Source organism: Montipora foliosa, chromosome 4, assembly GCF_036669935.1.
Source record: "Montipora foliosa isolate CH-2021 chromosome 4, ASM3666993v2, whole genome shotgun sequence".
Taxonomy (NCBI): domain Eukaryota; kingdom Metazoa; phylum Cnidaria; class Anthozoa; order Scleractinia; family Acroporidae; genus Montipora; species Montipora foliosa.
Window position 1 is genome coordinate 25,031,497 of NC_090872.1, and position 12,507 is coordinate 25,044,003.

Here is a 12,507-nt window from a genome sequence, read left to right on the forward strand (position 1 = left end):
AAATGTCAGCTTGTTAATGCAACTTAGTTACGTGCAAAACACGAACTCCGTGCAGCATATTCAGCCGCGTACACACATTAGCGTTCTTACGCTAGGTAGTCTCTACTCGATCCAGCTCTCTCAAGATTTTGAAGTTAGTAGTGGCGGACTTTTAAATAAGAAAATTCCAGTTAAAAATAAGCAGATGTCGTTTGAAATCAAGACTCAAAACTTGGGTCACTTAGTGTTAGTTAAACATAGTTTTGTATTCCAAAAGAAAAAAGAATTGATTTTTTTGGTCACAGTAGCTTTTTAAAACACGTTACGGACACATGCACGCGACGTTTTGTCAACACGGACGGCGACCGGAAGTGATTTTGCAAATAAATTGACGTCACACGTCACAGACGTCAAGTCACAAACCTCAGAGCTGCTTATTTGGCGTCTGTGATGAAAAACAAAAAACGCGAAAAGGTAAGTTCATTTTAGGTGCTATTACTCCGCCTCTTTTGGTGATTTTTGTTGTTTTCTTGCTAATGCTGGCCAATCAACTTTCTAATTCCTATTATTTATGAAAGAAACTCTTTGTCAGTTCTAACGGCTGATGAACAACAGCGCTGCAAACGCGTCACTCAGTCTTGACAAAAAACCTAGAGTAAGTCTCTTTTGAAAAATATTTGTTTTACTTGATATATCCTTTTGTATGTGCTTGTGTTTTTTCTCTGTGGTCTTAAATTTTAATGCGGTGGCAATGCTAACACAACTTTCCAGAAAGACCATGTTAAATTTTGAAAAAAATTAATGACCGTCAAATTTAATTTCTTTTTTTTTGCAACGATTTCATTTTTATTTGTCATTTACTTTCTTTTACAGAAATGTACCCAATGGATTGGTCAAATTAGCTAACTGGCAGAATCTGAACTTTGCTTTACATTCATTTATCACTTCGAATTCAGGATTATCGATCGTAACTGGATTGAGAATTTCAAGCCGTGTTCTCTTCCAATAAAACAATAAGTTCATCCTCTGAAACCAATCTTTGATTGTAGTTCTGACAAAGCATATCTCTTGTCTTTCTTAAACAAGTCATGATTCAGTGTTAAGAAAGAAGAAGAATCAAAAATGCTGTACAATTAACTAGCGATGCCGTAAAATCACTGACGCGACATGCTTAAAGGGGGACTCTGACGAAAAAACACGATTATTTAAAAAGTCTCAAATCCTCGAGGAAACGCCGCCAAAATGTTGCATACGCTTTTCAAATAATGAATTTAACTACTTTCACCAACATGTTCAATGTTTTACGTCGAAATACTTGTTTTTCAGAGCATCCGCCATTATTGGTATGTCGCCTGCATACTTATTCGAGAAAGCCTGGAGCGAGGACATATGACGTCACTTACTCAACATATCGCTCGCTGCTACTTGAGTAAACAATGGAAAACACGTCAGAAAGCGAAGCTTCGTCTTTATAGACCATGATTTATCGACTTCGGAATTATCGTTTGACTTTGAAAAACATTCTGAGTCACTTACCTGTGATTATGAAGATTGAGACTCGTGGCTACTTAGGAAAAAGCAGCTGCATATCGACGAGAAAGAGCTCAAGAGAAAGAACAAGAGGAATGCTTCGAGATCGTTTGAATCAACTGATATTAGATGGTATGTTGGAGTCGTGATTTTGTCTGTTACTATTGATCCCTTCATTTGTAAAAATTCAATTTCTCGTTATGTTTTTTCTAGGCGCAAATGTAGGTGTTGCTCTTCGGACGCGGTAACAAAGGCAGAGGAATGCTTCTGCTGTAGCGAAACTGATCGGTGCTGAGGGAAGCTGGAAGCAGTTTGCAGATGAAAGAACTACCACCGATCGGCCTTCATTTCAATCTTGTTGTCTAGACGAGTGGTTTGAGGAATAGCCGCCATAGGATTAAGAAACCGAAAAAACGAGCGATATACACATCAACGTATGATAGACCCCATGAAGTCCCAAACAAGACGAATAAACTGTCGGTATGACACTGATCGTAGAAATCTATTCAGGAGCTAGGAAAATTATTGCCATTGTCGTTCTTATTACTACGTTAGAAAATACATGAAATATTTTCCCGACAAGGAAAATTGTAAAGTGCAATCCAAATTAAGCGTATTATACAGCGCTCTAATACCGAGACTTCGCAGTTTGGCCTTGCTTATACATTGATGTGTATCGCTCGTTCTTTCGGTTTCTTAATCCTATGGCGACCATTTTTAAAACCCACTCGTCTAAACAACAAGATTGAAGCCCAGGCAGATCAGTGGTACTGTAGTTCTCCGTCATCTGCATTTGCTTCAGTTACAGCTACTCCACTCACCGATCAATTTCGCTAGTAACATCAGAAGCTTTTCTTACCCTTTCACTGGCCTTTGTTACCGCGTCCGAAGAAAAACACGTACATTTGCACCTAGAAAAAAAATAACGAGAAATTTGAATTTTTACAAATGAAGGGAACAATAGTAAACAGACAAACTCATGACTCCAACATACCATCTAATATCAGTTAATTCAAACGATCTCTAGCATTCCTCCTCTTCTCCCGCTCAAGCTCTTTCCTGTCGATATGAGGCTGCTTTTTTCCTCAGTAGCCACGAGTCTAAATCTTCATAATCACAGGTAAGTGACTCAGAATGTTTTTCAAAGTCAAACGATAATTGCGAAGTCGATAAATCATGGTCGATAAAGACGAAGCTTCGCTTTCTGACATATTTTCCTTTGTTTTACTCAAGTAGCAGCGAGCGATATGTTGAGTAAGTGACGTCATATGTCCTCGCTCCAGGCTTTCTCGTATAAGTACGCAGGCGACATACCAATAATGGCGGATGCTATGAAAAACAAGTATTCGACGTAATAACATTGAAATGTTGGTGAAAGTAAGTTAAATTCATTATGTGAAAAGCGTATGCAACATTTTGGCGGCGTTTCTTCGAGGATTTGAGACGTTAAAAAATCGTGTTTTTTCGTCGGAGTCCCCCTTTAACGCAAACAAGTCAAGTCACAGACGCCGGTCTCGACCTAGCCTGCGAGCAGGCTCTCTCTCTGCGGTGGGAGAGAAGGAGAGCCTGCACGCATCCCTCTGAATTTTGAATGCCGCCTCCTGTTGTCACGCAGAGAGAGCTGTCAAAAATTGGCCAATCAGCGCGCACCAGAAGTAAACATTGAAAAAAACAGTAAGCCACGCGTTGTGTATTTCTAATTTAGGCAGAAACTCCAAAAAAACTGTAAAGGAAGGAAGCCTTCGCCAGAAAAATCCTAACAACTACTGCTGATGCTGTAAAGCGTAGCTGAATATTCTGTACGGCAATTCGTCGAAGTCCCTTCCACAGAAAATTTGCTTCGTTCGTCAGGGAAAAAAATTAGCACACAAACTTGAAACGACGGGAATCGTAATAGAGAAATCCGTTTTCCCTGACCGCATTTCCACTGTGTGAGACTCGTCGACCACAACTGCTGCCAAATTTCGGTAAAGCGAAGCGGAAATATCTTTTTTAATTTATTTTAATGAAATATAGACATTACAACTACTACATCACACTTTAATACTAGACAGATATTCTAATACCTACATCAGTTTATTTCAAGGCTTATCGAGTATTTGCGATTATAGATATGTATTTTACTAATTAAACAATTTGAAAATTGGAAATTTTTGTTTTCAAGTGTATCGGAGAATTGCGGAGTCACCCAGGAGATCGAGGAATCATTTTTTGTAGCCGCCTTTTCGGCTTAATCAAATACTTGCTAAAATCGTGTAGAGTTCCTTTATCGTTCTCTATCGTTAAATCGGCAACTGAGGCAGCCGGAAGGCCCAAGTTTTTGTCCAAATGTAATCAGCGATAATGCTTTGTCAAGGACAGGAAACTACCACGGTGACATGAAGTCTCCCTCGTTGTACAGTTGGGCAATAAGACTTTTCCCGAATCCTGTGGATAACAGAGATAGAACTTCTTTCCTTCCAGCAGAGAAGCCATTGCATCGGGTTGCCCGACCTTTAATTATGCAAAGTTACGGTAACATTCTACAATTTTCTCATACGCATGTATCGGAGCTTGCCAATGGTGACGTCACCAAGTAATTTAACTTCAGCCAATCAGTACTTTGCGTCCAAAATTTGGACGCGACATTCAAAATACAAAGCCATGCGGGCAGGCCCTCATTCTACCCCCAACCCAGTCCCTCGGAGGGCCTGCTCGCAGGCTAGTCTCGACCCAGTTTCACCTCGGCTACTTGGCGTCCGTGTTGACAAAAACGTCTCGTGGTTAAGCTCTCTATTTTATCAACAGGGAGCTTAAGCAAGCGCGTTTTTGAGACGCAGACGGCAACCGGAAGTGAGCTGTTTTCCCTTTTATCTTGTCTTTACACAACCACATTTACTTTACTGAATATCTTTTCTCCATTAGAGATGATAAATATAAAAGCCTGGAAGACACCACTGCCCTGGCGCGCGAAATGTTCTCTTCCAGTTGTCGTCCGCGTCTCAAAAACGCGCGTGCTTAATCTCCCTGAGTGAGCCAACGCGCGTGCCAATGACGCAAGCAATTATGCGCAGTTGTGTTGCGCAATGCAAAACCAGGGAATCACCTTATAGTTAAACTTTTGACGATAAACTTTGAAATCTTAGATAATGCCAGTAAAGAAGAGTACAGAGATTTGGCTTCGGAACTGAAGATTCTGATTCATGTTGGACAGCACAAGAACATCGTCAACCTTCTGGGCGCTTGCACCAAGCTTAAGCGCGGCGATCGATTACTTGTCATTTTGGAGTACGCTCCTCATGGAAGTTTGCGGGACTTTCTGCTAAGCAAACGCCACATATATGTGCCAGTCTGGGCAAGCAATGCCGCCGATCCAGAACAGGAGTTCAACATCGCACATTTGGTCTCCTACTCCTATCAAATCTGTCGAGGCATGGAATTTTTAGCTTCCAAAAAGGTACGTTTTAAGTACAATACGAGCGGGGAATTTTTGAATGGGGATTTACGATAACGAACCGCGGGCGAAGCATACACGAAGTGTCTGGGGTATTGCTTGTCAATTAGCATTTATCATTGAGTAATTAATTTAGTACAAGTGATCACATAATGTTTAGTGCAATAGCCCTTTTCACCGTTAGTTTTTCTCATTTGCATTACAATGTAATCTAGCATGTATGTGAGGCAATTTCGGGCCATTTTGTAGTTATAACCCGAAATTACCTCGCACCCACGTTAGATTACATTGTAATGCAAATAAGAAAAACTAACCGTGAAAAGGGGCTATTTGTAGTCTTTGTAGTCTATTTGTAGTCTATTTGTAGCTTCTTTATTTATGACCCTAAATTTCATTCTTATCTAATAATATACAAGGAAAATTGTCTTCGTTTCGATTGACTTGAAAAATGCACAAGAGAAAATTCAGTGCAAACAGAGGATAAAATTCAAGCATTCTGATTGGTCAGTGATCAAAGAATCTCACAGCTATAGCCAACCTCGTTCCCAGGGTCTCCAGTGGCGTTGAGAAGAGACCCTGGTTCGGGCTGATCACATGTCTCCAAAAACATGGAAGATTTTTTAAATGTGTGTTTGGGGAGGGGTGGCAGTGTAGGCCTTGTCATCATTGCGAGTAAGGAAATCACAACGCATTTGATTTTGTGGCCAGTCGACCATCCACAAAACGTTTCACGACAAAGTATTGAATGTACTACACGTGGAAGTCGACGTGAAAGGCAAAAAGGTTGTTATTAAATCGATCAGAACATATTTTTTTTATTTTACAAACAAGATTACGTAATTAATTACACTAACACTTACGCTACCCTAAATACGATTAATTACTAACACTAATTGCATAATAATTTACAAACACTTGTGACACGGTTGCTTACGGAACGATACTACAGTATTTATCTTTCTTACAAAGAGATGTACAAAAGCTCTTGTTTTTAGCTTGACCGCTTTCGTGGGAATCTCCTGTTTGAATATGACATCACCTGCTTTGATCTTTTTGAAACTTACATTGTAAAGTAAAGATCGTGTATTGAAAAATGCCTTGTCAAATGATTACGCTTTCGCCCAGTTGCGGGTCAAAACATAACGAAGACTCTCCCCCAGTGGGAGAATGTTTTTCGAGGAGAGCCACGTGACTAGCCCCAACTAGGGTCTGTCTCCTCATCAACAAAGAGATCCTGGGAACGAGGTTGAGCTGCATGCAATCCTTGGATGGCGCAATTTTGTATGATTGCGTTTTAGGGGAGCTTTGCTTCTGCTTAAGTACGAGAAACTAGCTCCAAATTTTGTTATGTATATTGCAAATAGATTTAAACTGATCATGCTGCGTTTTTGTCAGCTGTGACCTCGTGAATAATTAATGACCTTACAAGAGTAAGGCTTTGTCCTGCCACGCCTTCACGATACTTTGGGTTCGCTTTAAATGGCTAAAAATACATTTTCAGCGTCAGTTGAGATCCAAAACGAATGATACACTTTACTTACTGTGGCCTGGCTACAGTATGTCACTTTTCTAGAGGCAGGGATGGACTTCGATCACCGCTACATTAATAATCTCAAGTCCTCACACTAAGCAATGAGAATGTACTGTTGTTTTGCATGCATGCCCGTTGTCTTTTAAGTCCAGACTGATTCATAAGAGTGAAATTTCAATCCGACCGCAGTCGTTTCTCCTCCTATGCTATTCTCGGGCTTGGGCCCAGCCCTCAGTTGCACTTGGCACGGTCTGTCACACTCGTATGTTAGCACAAATATATTATGTAATAGAGACTTTTAGATCCACGTTTGCGGCTAACCTCAAACTGCTGGAAGTCACATGACTAGCGCTTGCCGTCACGTTCGAGGGTAAGTTTTGACGTTTTCAACGGCGGAAGGTAGGTTTTCACGTAAGTAAGTTACCTCAGCTCTTTATGGCATGGAAGTTACATTATCCCACGTATGAACGGGGCAGATATAAAAAGCAACTTTTTATCTTTCATTCCATGTGAATTAAACAATCAAAAGAGCCGTGGTTTTATTTATTTCGTTGACTGAAATATCAACGCTGAGAATCGAGGAAATTCAATATGGCGGCCTCTGCAGCTTTGCACTTGTTTACTTAAATCTAAATGCACGAACTATCACAAGTTCTAACGTCAAACCGCAAATCTCAAACCTCAGTTTGCGGTTAGCCGTAAACGTGCATCTAAAGGTCTCTAATGTTTCCAACACGGGCGGGCGACACAAGAACCTTACGAGAGATCTGTTGTTTTCTGTCATCCAACATGGCGGCCAGTTTCTATCCTGCGTCACAGCCGAAACCAAATCTCTGGTTAGGTCCGTCTGCAAACCAGTGCCGAAATCCTTGTTCTGGGCCCCCAGCAGCGTACCAGGATTTGATTGCGCGCCATGATTGGTCTGTTAAGAAAAAAACAATTGTTCAACAAGACTGGTCATAACCAATCAGGTTAAAGGGAAGTTTGAAACACGCTTCCGCTTGTTCGTTGAATCCGTGGGGGGTCCAGAACAAGGAACTCGGCGCTGCTTCGCAGACGTTACTAAACCGGTGTTAGCCGGATAACGTGTGCGACACAGCTACCAGTTTCTTGCACGGCAACAGTAAGATTCCGTCAACGTAACGCTTCTCGCAGCCCTTTTTTGGTCGTCTTCATTTCATGTATAATTGACCTTCAGATCTGACTACACAGACAAAACGACAAAACAAACAAACAAACGTCTTTTATTTTAATATACCACACAATGAGAACGAAGAGAGGAAAAAGACAACATTACTTATGTAAGGTATAAAGCCGCCTAGAAAATAACTAAGAAGCTAATCTAGCTAGGAGGTTAGCTAGGATAAAGTATTTTAAATTATTTTTGTCAGTTTGAACGGATGTTGGGCAAATGTTGGACGTAAAAACAAAGTTGTGCGGAGGCCGTTTAGAGCGGTTTTCAATTGAGTGTCGAAAGTAATTAGATAATTACTTTGGATTATGATTACTTCACTCAGTGATTGGTTCAAAGTTCTCGCGCCATTTTTTCAAACCAATCGTGGCTCGCGCGTGCACATTTTCCCGCGCTTTGTGTCGGCTACGTGTAATTACTTCGAGTTTTGATTGGTTTGCCGGATTGTCTCAGTCCTTTTTGATTGCAAAGCGTGAGTTTAAAAGTCTGAAAGCCCAAAACCCCCGTGCTGCATATTAATTTTGCAGCGTACACACATATTGCATTCTTAAACTAGTGAGCCTTTGACGTCATTTTCTCCTCGATCCAGCTCTCTCAAGAACATAATGTTAGTAATGGCGGACCATTAAATAGGAAAATTCCAGTTAAAATAAAGAGGTGTCTTTTTGAAATCAAGGCTTAAAACGTGGGTCACTTAGTGTTTTGTTAACATAGTTTTGAAATCCAAAGAAAAATATGAATTGATTTTTTGGTCACAGGGACACTTTAAGTCATCGCATAAAGAAAGAAAAAAATTACGACTCGAAAATGTCATTTTTAAGGACTGTTTAAAGTTGCGTAGGCTAAGACTCTTGAGAGATTGTTCAAGATTATTCCAAAGAACAGCTCCATTAAAGCGAATATTTAATTTACCATAGTTTGTACAAGTTCAAACTCCAATGCAGTGCGGCTCAGAGGTTAGGGCGTTTACCTTGAAGTCCGGAGATCTGGGTTCAAGACCCGCACTGACAACTCGTTGAATTTGTTCCTGGTACTCCCTAGTTCATCGTCTCTGCTGCACTTGTAATAGCCAACTGGTTTGCCTCCGGCCAGTTAGGATTCTCAGAGTTGTTCTTCTGTTCTGTTCTGTTCTGTTCGCTTTATTGGCCCAGAAAAGCCCTTGTAGAGGAGTAGTCAGTAAGTATGTATGTAGCATGTATGTTATGCGAGAATGATTAATTCATCTCCACCCTCTCCTCCCTTCCATCATTTTTTGTACATGTCAGCCTTTTGGAGGAAACGAATGTGTTCTTTGAACTTGATACTCAAAAACTTGCAACTTCCCTGGTTGATTTTTATGTTTTTATTTCCGTTACCAGTGCATCCATCGTGACCTTGCCGCCAGAAACGTTTTAGTTGGGGAAGATTACGTGGTGAAGATCTCCGATTTTGGTCTGGCTAAAGATGTTTGCAAGAACGACTTGTACGTAAAGACCACCGATGGTTTTCTTCCAGTGAAATGGATGGCACTGGAATCTTTATTTCTGAAGAAATACTCTGAAAAGAGTGACGTGTAAGTTTTGACTCGTCCCCAGTCGTCTCCTAGACGCGTGGGCGCGAGGGGGAAACGCGCGGGAGATACGAGCAGGGGAGAAAAGGAAGAGTGGAAGAGGAGAGTTTCTCCTCTGTCTCTTTGTCCTTCCCACAATCCCCCTCTTTAATGGCGCGCATTAGAGACGACTGGGGACGAGTCAGGTGTAAATTGGTGTATTACGGTTTCTCCAATCACATTTTTACAGTCTTCTCATTCGCTTTTCTGGGCATGCTTTTTCCAAATTATGGTGGGGAACAGGATACCTTGCTTTATTTTAAGATCTCAATTGCCGAGCTCACATCTCACTCTGCTGCTTGTAGGCGTAGATGTAATTGCGTGGGAATACGATCAGGTTTTTTTGTTGTTTATTTTAAACTGGTACCTCTTATCATTTTTTCTGCCGTTTTATATGTTCCAGCTGGTCGTTTGGTGTATGTTTGTGGGAGATCTTTACCCTTGGGGATTTACCATATTCCGAGATTCCCATTGAAGATCTCCTGATGCGATTGAGCGAAGGATACCGTATGGAATCGCCTCAGGAATGTCCAGCAGAGATTTACGCTGTCATGCAGGATTGCTGGCGCGAAGAAGTTGATCAGCGACCGACGTTTGCTCAATTATTTGTGAGAATCGGCCAGATGATGGAACGGCGTGTCTCTAAGGTAAGCTGTGAATAAGAGTGGCTCAGAAATGTTGAACTAACAACTAGTGCTTTTCCAAGTTTAGTTGCGGTTGCAAAGGAGTTTGCAACCTGCAAGCAGGCTCTGTCTCTTCGTGGTAGGAGGGAGACCCTGCTTCAAGTAGACAGGCCACACCCACTATTTAATTTGGCTTTTAGTGCAAATGTTGGAACTTCTCAAGATGCAGTTACTCGAACATTGTGGTAGGAGCAGTGTATCCACGTATTTCCGCTCGTGACCTGATACTTGGATTGACTTTGTTTTTCCACTCTGTTCCGAGGGTATTCTGGTCTCCTCTTTCCTCGTTAACCAACATCTGATTAGCGATTGAGCGATAAGTCTCATGGATATTCAGCCGTGCGCACTGCCTCCCCATAATCTTAGAAGGTCGAGATTCAAGTGCCCCTAACCTCCGAGTTTTTTATTCCGTAAAGGTCAAATTTCAGCACTAGAAGGCTTCATGAGTTCAGTACGTGATGCTGAGAAAATTGGCTGTCGTTCTGGCGAGAGGTGTGGCTCTGTCCCTGAGATGACATGACAGATTGTTATGCATTTCAGTTTTGAAAGAATTTTTGCGCTGCCAAGCTAACCCTAACATCATCTCAGGAAAAGGGGCCATGCTTCGCTCTAGCTTGGTCGTGGGACAAACAACTTCTGGTTTTGATGAATTTGAAGGCGTTCTTAAATTGGAATTTCGAAGTGAAAACGGCATATTTTTGCAAATGGTAAAAAGATTTATCTCAACAAAGAAAAATGTTTGAGGTTAAGGGCACTTAAACACCGCTGAGAGGCAGAGAACTATTTGATTGGCCTATTTGGGGATGCCTTTTAGTTTAGACATTAAATTCCTCAGCTGGCTTTGGTTCGTTAATTATGGCATTTTATTATATAAACACCAATGAAATACCAAGTGAGCTTTCGCGCGAAAACATGATATCTTCACACGTGAAGATAACATGTTATTTTCGCACGTGAAAAAAAACCACTGTTTCTATGGTTACAAATGAAAATTGCTCCTTTCGATGCCTTTCGTGAAACGAGTTAGTATTTCATTCTGGAGGTTGGTGTTTATATAATAAATAGAATATTACCTGGCCGCTTGGAGATACGAAATTTCTCTTCTTGTGATCAAAAATATTCACTCGTTCGCTGCGCTGACACGTTAAACCTGTTTGTGGTCATTGTTATTTGAGGGTTTTCGAAATTGGGTAAGGGTTTCAACATGCGGGCCGCACACCCCACCCAATTTTTCTGGGGATACCCCCTCCCCCCACCCCCCATAATCAATGAGCAGTGACGCTTCCGAGAGGGATGTCGCAAAGCGAAACTCGAATGTCACATAGTGAAACTCGAATGTAGAATTGCGAACCTCAGATGTAGAATTGTGAACTCGAATGTCAAAATGTGAAACTCGAATGTTGAATCGCTAGGACCAACGATGAAATGTGAAACAACCATAATGCGGAAGTTGAATTTTAGCTGTGATATAACGCTATACTATAGTCGATTGACCCCTTGGGGACTTAACGAAATGAAGTTCACGTTTAACACACTTTTTCGTCATTTTTCAGTTCGTTTTCAGTCGAACTCTACGCGGATTGAATTTGATGGAACGTTGTTCAATTCTACAAAGAAAATTACAATTTACTGTTGTGCGTTCACGTTTTTCATAAAACTTGAGATTTGGTTTCAACCAAACGATAACGGGTGAGAAAGGCACAAAAGAAGAGAAGTTGTATTGCTTCTCAAATGATACTGTCTCGTAGACGTCGCTATCAGGTCGTAAAGTCCATACGATTTCCAAACGCAAATGAATAGGACGAAGAGCTATCTTGGGACACTCTTTTATTCGCATAATGCACACTTTCATGTTTCTACAGGGTGTTAAGGTGCCGTATTGTTACTTTCAAAATTTAGACTAACGAAATAATGAATATATAAATGAAAGAGAGAAGTGATCCTTGCACGTACTTATCTGGACAATTTAAGCAATTGTCTCTTATAGACAACTGAAAGATTCAGGGGGCTCCAACGGGATTCGACCATGCCGGTGAAAATTTGGACTCCGCTACAAAATGACATGTTTTGTATTTGTAGAAGTTGTGTCCTGCTTAATGATTTGTCTTTACCTTTACAGCCAGGACACCCTGCGTACTTCAGTTTTGCGGGAGGAGAGAACAGAAATAACCCGAGCGATTATTACCACAATCAAGTGGCGTCGGATTCCAGCACACCAGAGCATGAAGATGTTGGCCATAGAAGGTATCTTAAAAGACGTCAAAACAACGGTATTCGGGAACTTGAGCGTCAACAATAGCTTAGAATTGACATTAGGGAGGACGGCGACATCAACTTAGGGATTGTTACCAAAAAACATAACTTTAAGTTATTATTATGTAATCATTTCGCCATTAGAGCGAGTTTCAATCGAGTGTCGTTAAACCAAAACCAAAGTAATTACTTTGGCCAATCAAAAAGGACGGAGACAATCCAGTAAACCAATCAAACCTTGAAGTAATTACACGTAGCCGACACAAAGCGCGGGAAAAAGTGCACGCGCGATCCACGATTGGTTTTTGAACCAATCAC

At 41.1% G+C, this 12,507-nt stretch overlaps 1 protein-coding gene across 1 annotated transcript in view; it reads left to right on the forward strand.

Annotated features, from left to right (window-relative positions):
- The window catches only part of LOC138000426 (fibroblast growth factor receptor 1-A-like), a 69,709-nt gene that overhangs the window by 53,111 nt on the left and 4,091 nt on the right, over positions 1–12,507 (forward strand). Inside the window, exons 12-14 of the mRNA XM_068846834.1 lie at positions 9,024–9,217; positions 9,657–9,900; positions 12,056–12,180. Of these exons, the coding sequence (XP_068702935.1) occupies positions 9,024–9,217; positions 9,657–9,900; positions 12,056–12,180 (563 nt within the window). The remainder of the gene's footprint in view (positions 1–9,023; positions 9,218–9,656; positions 9,901–12,055; positions 12,181–12,507) is intronic.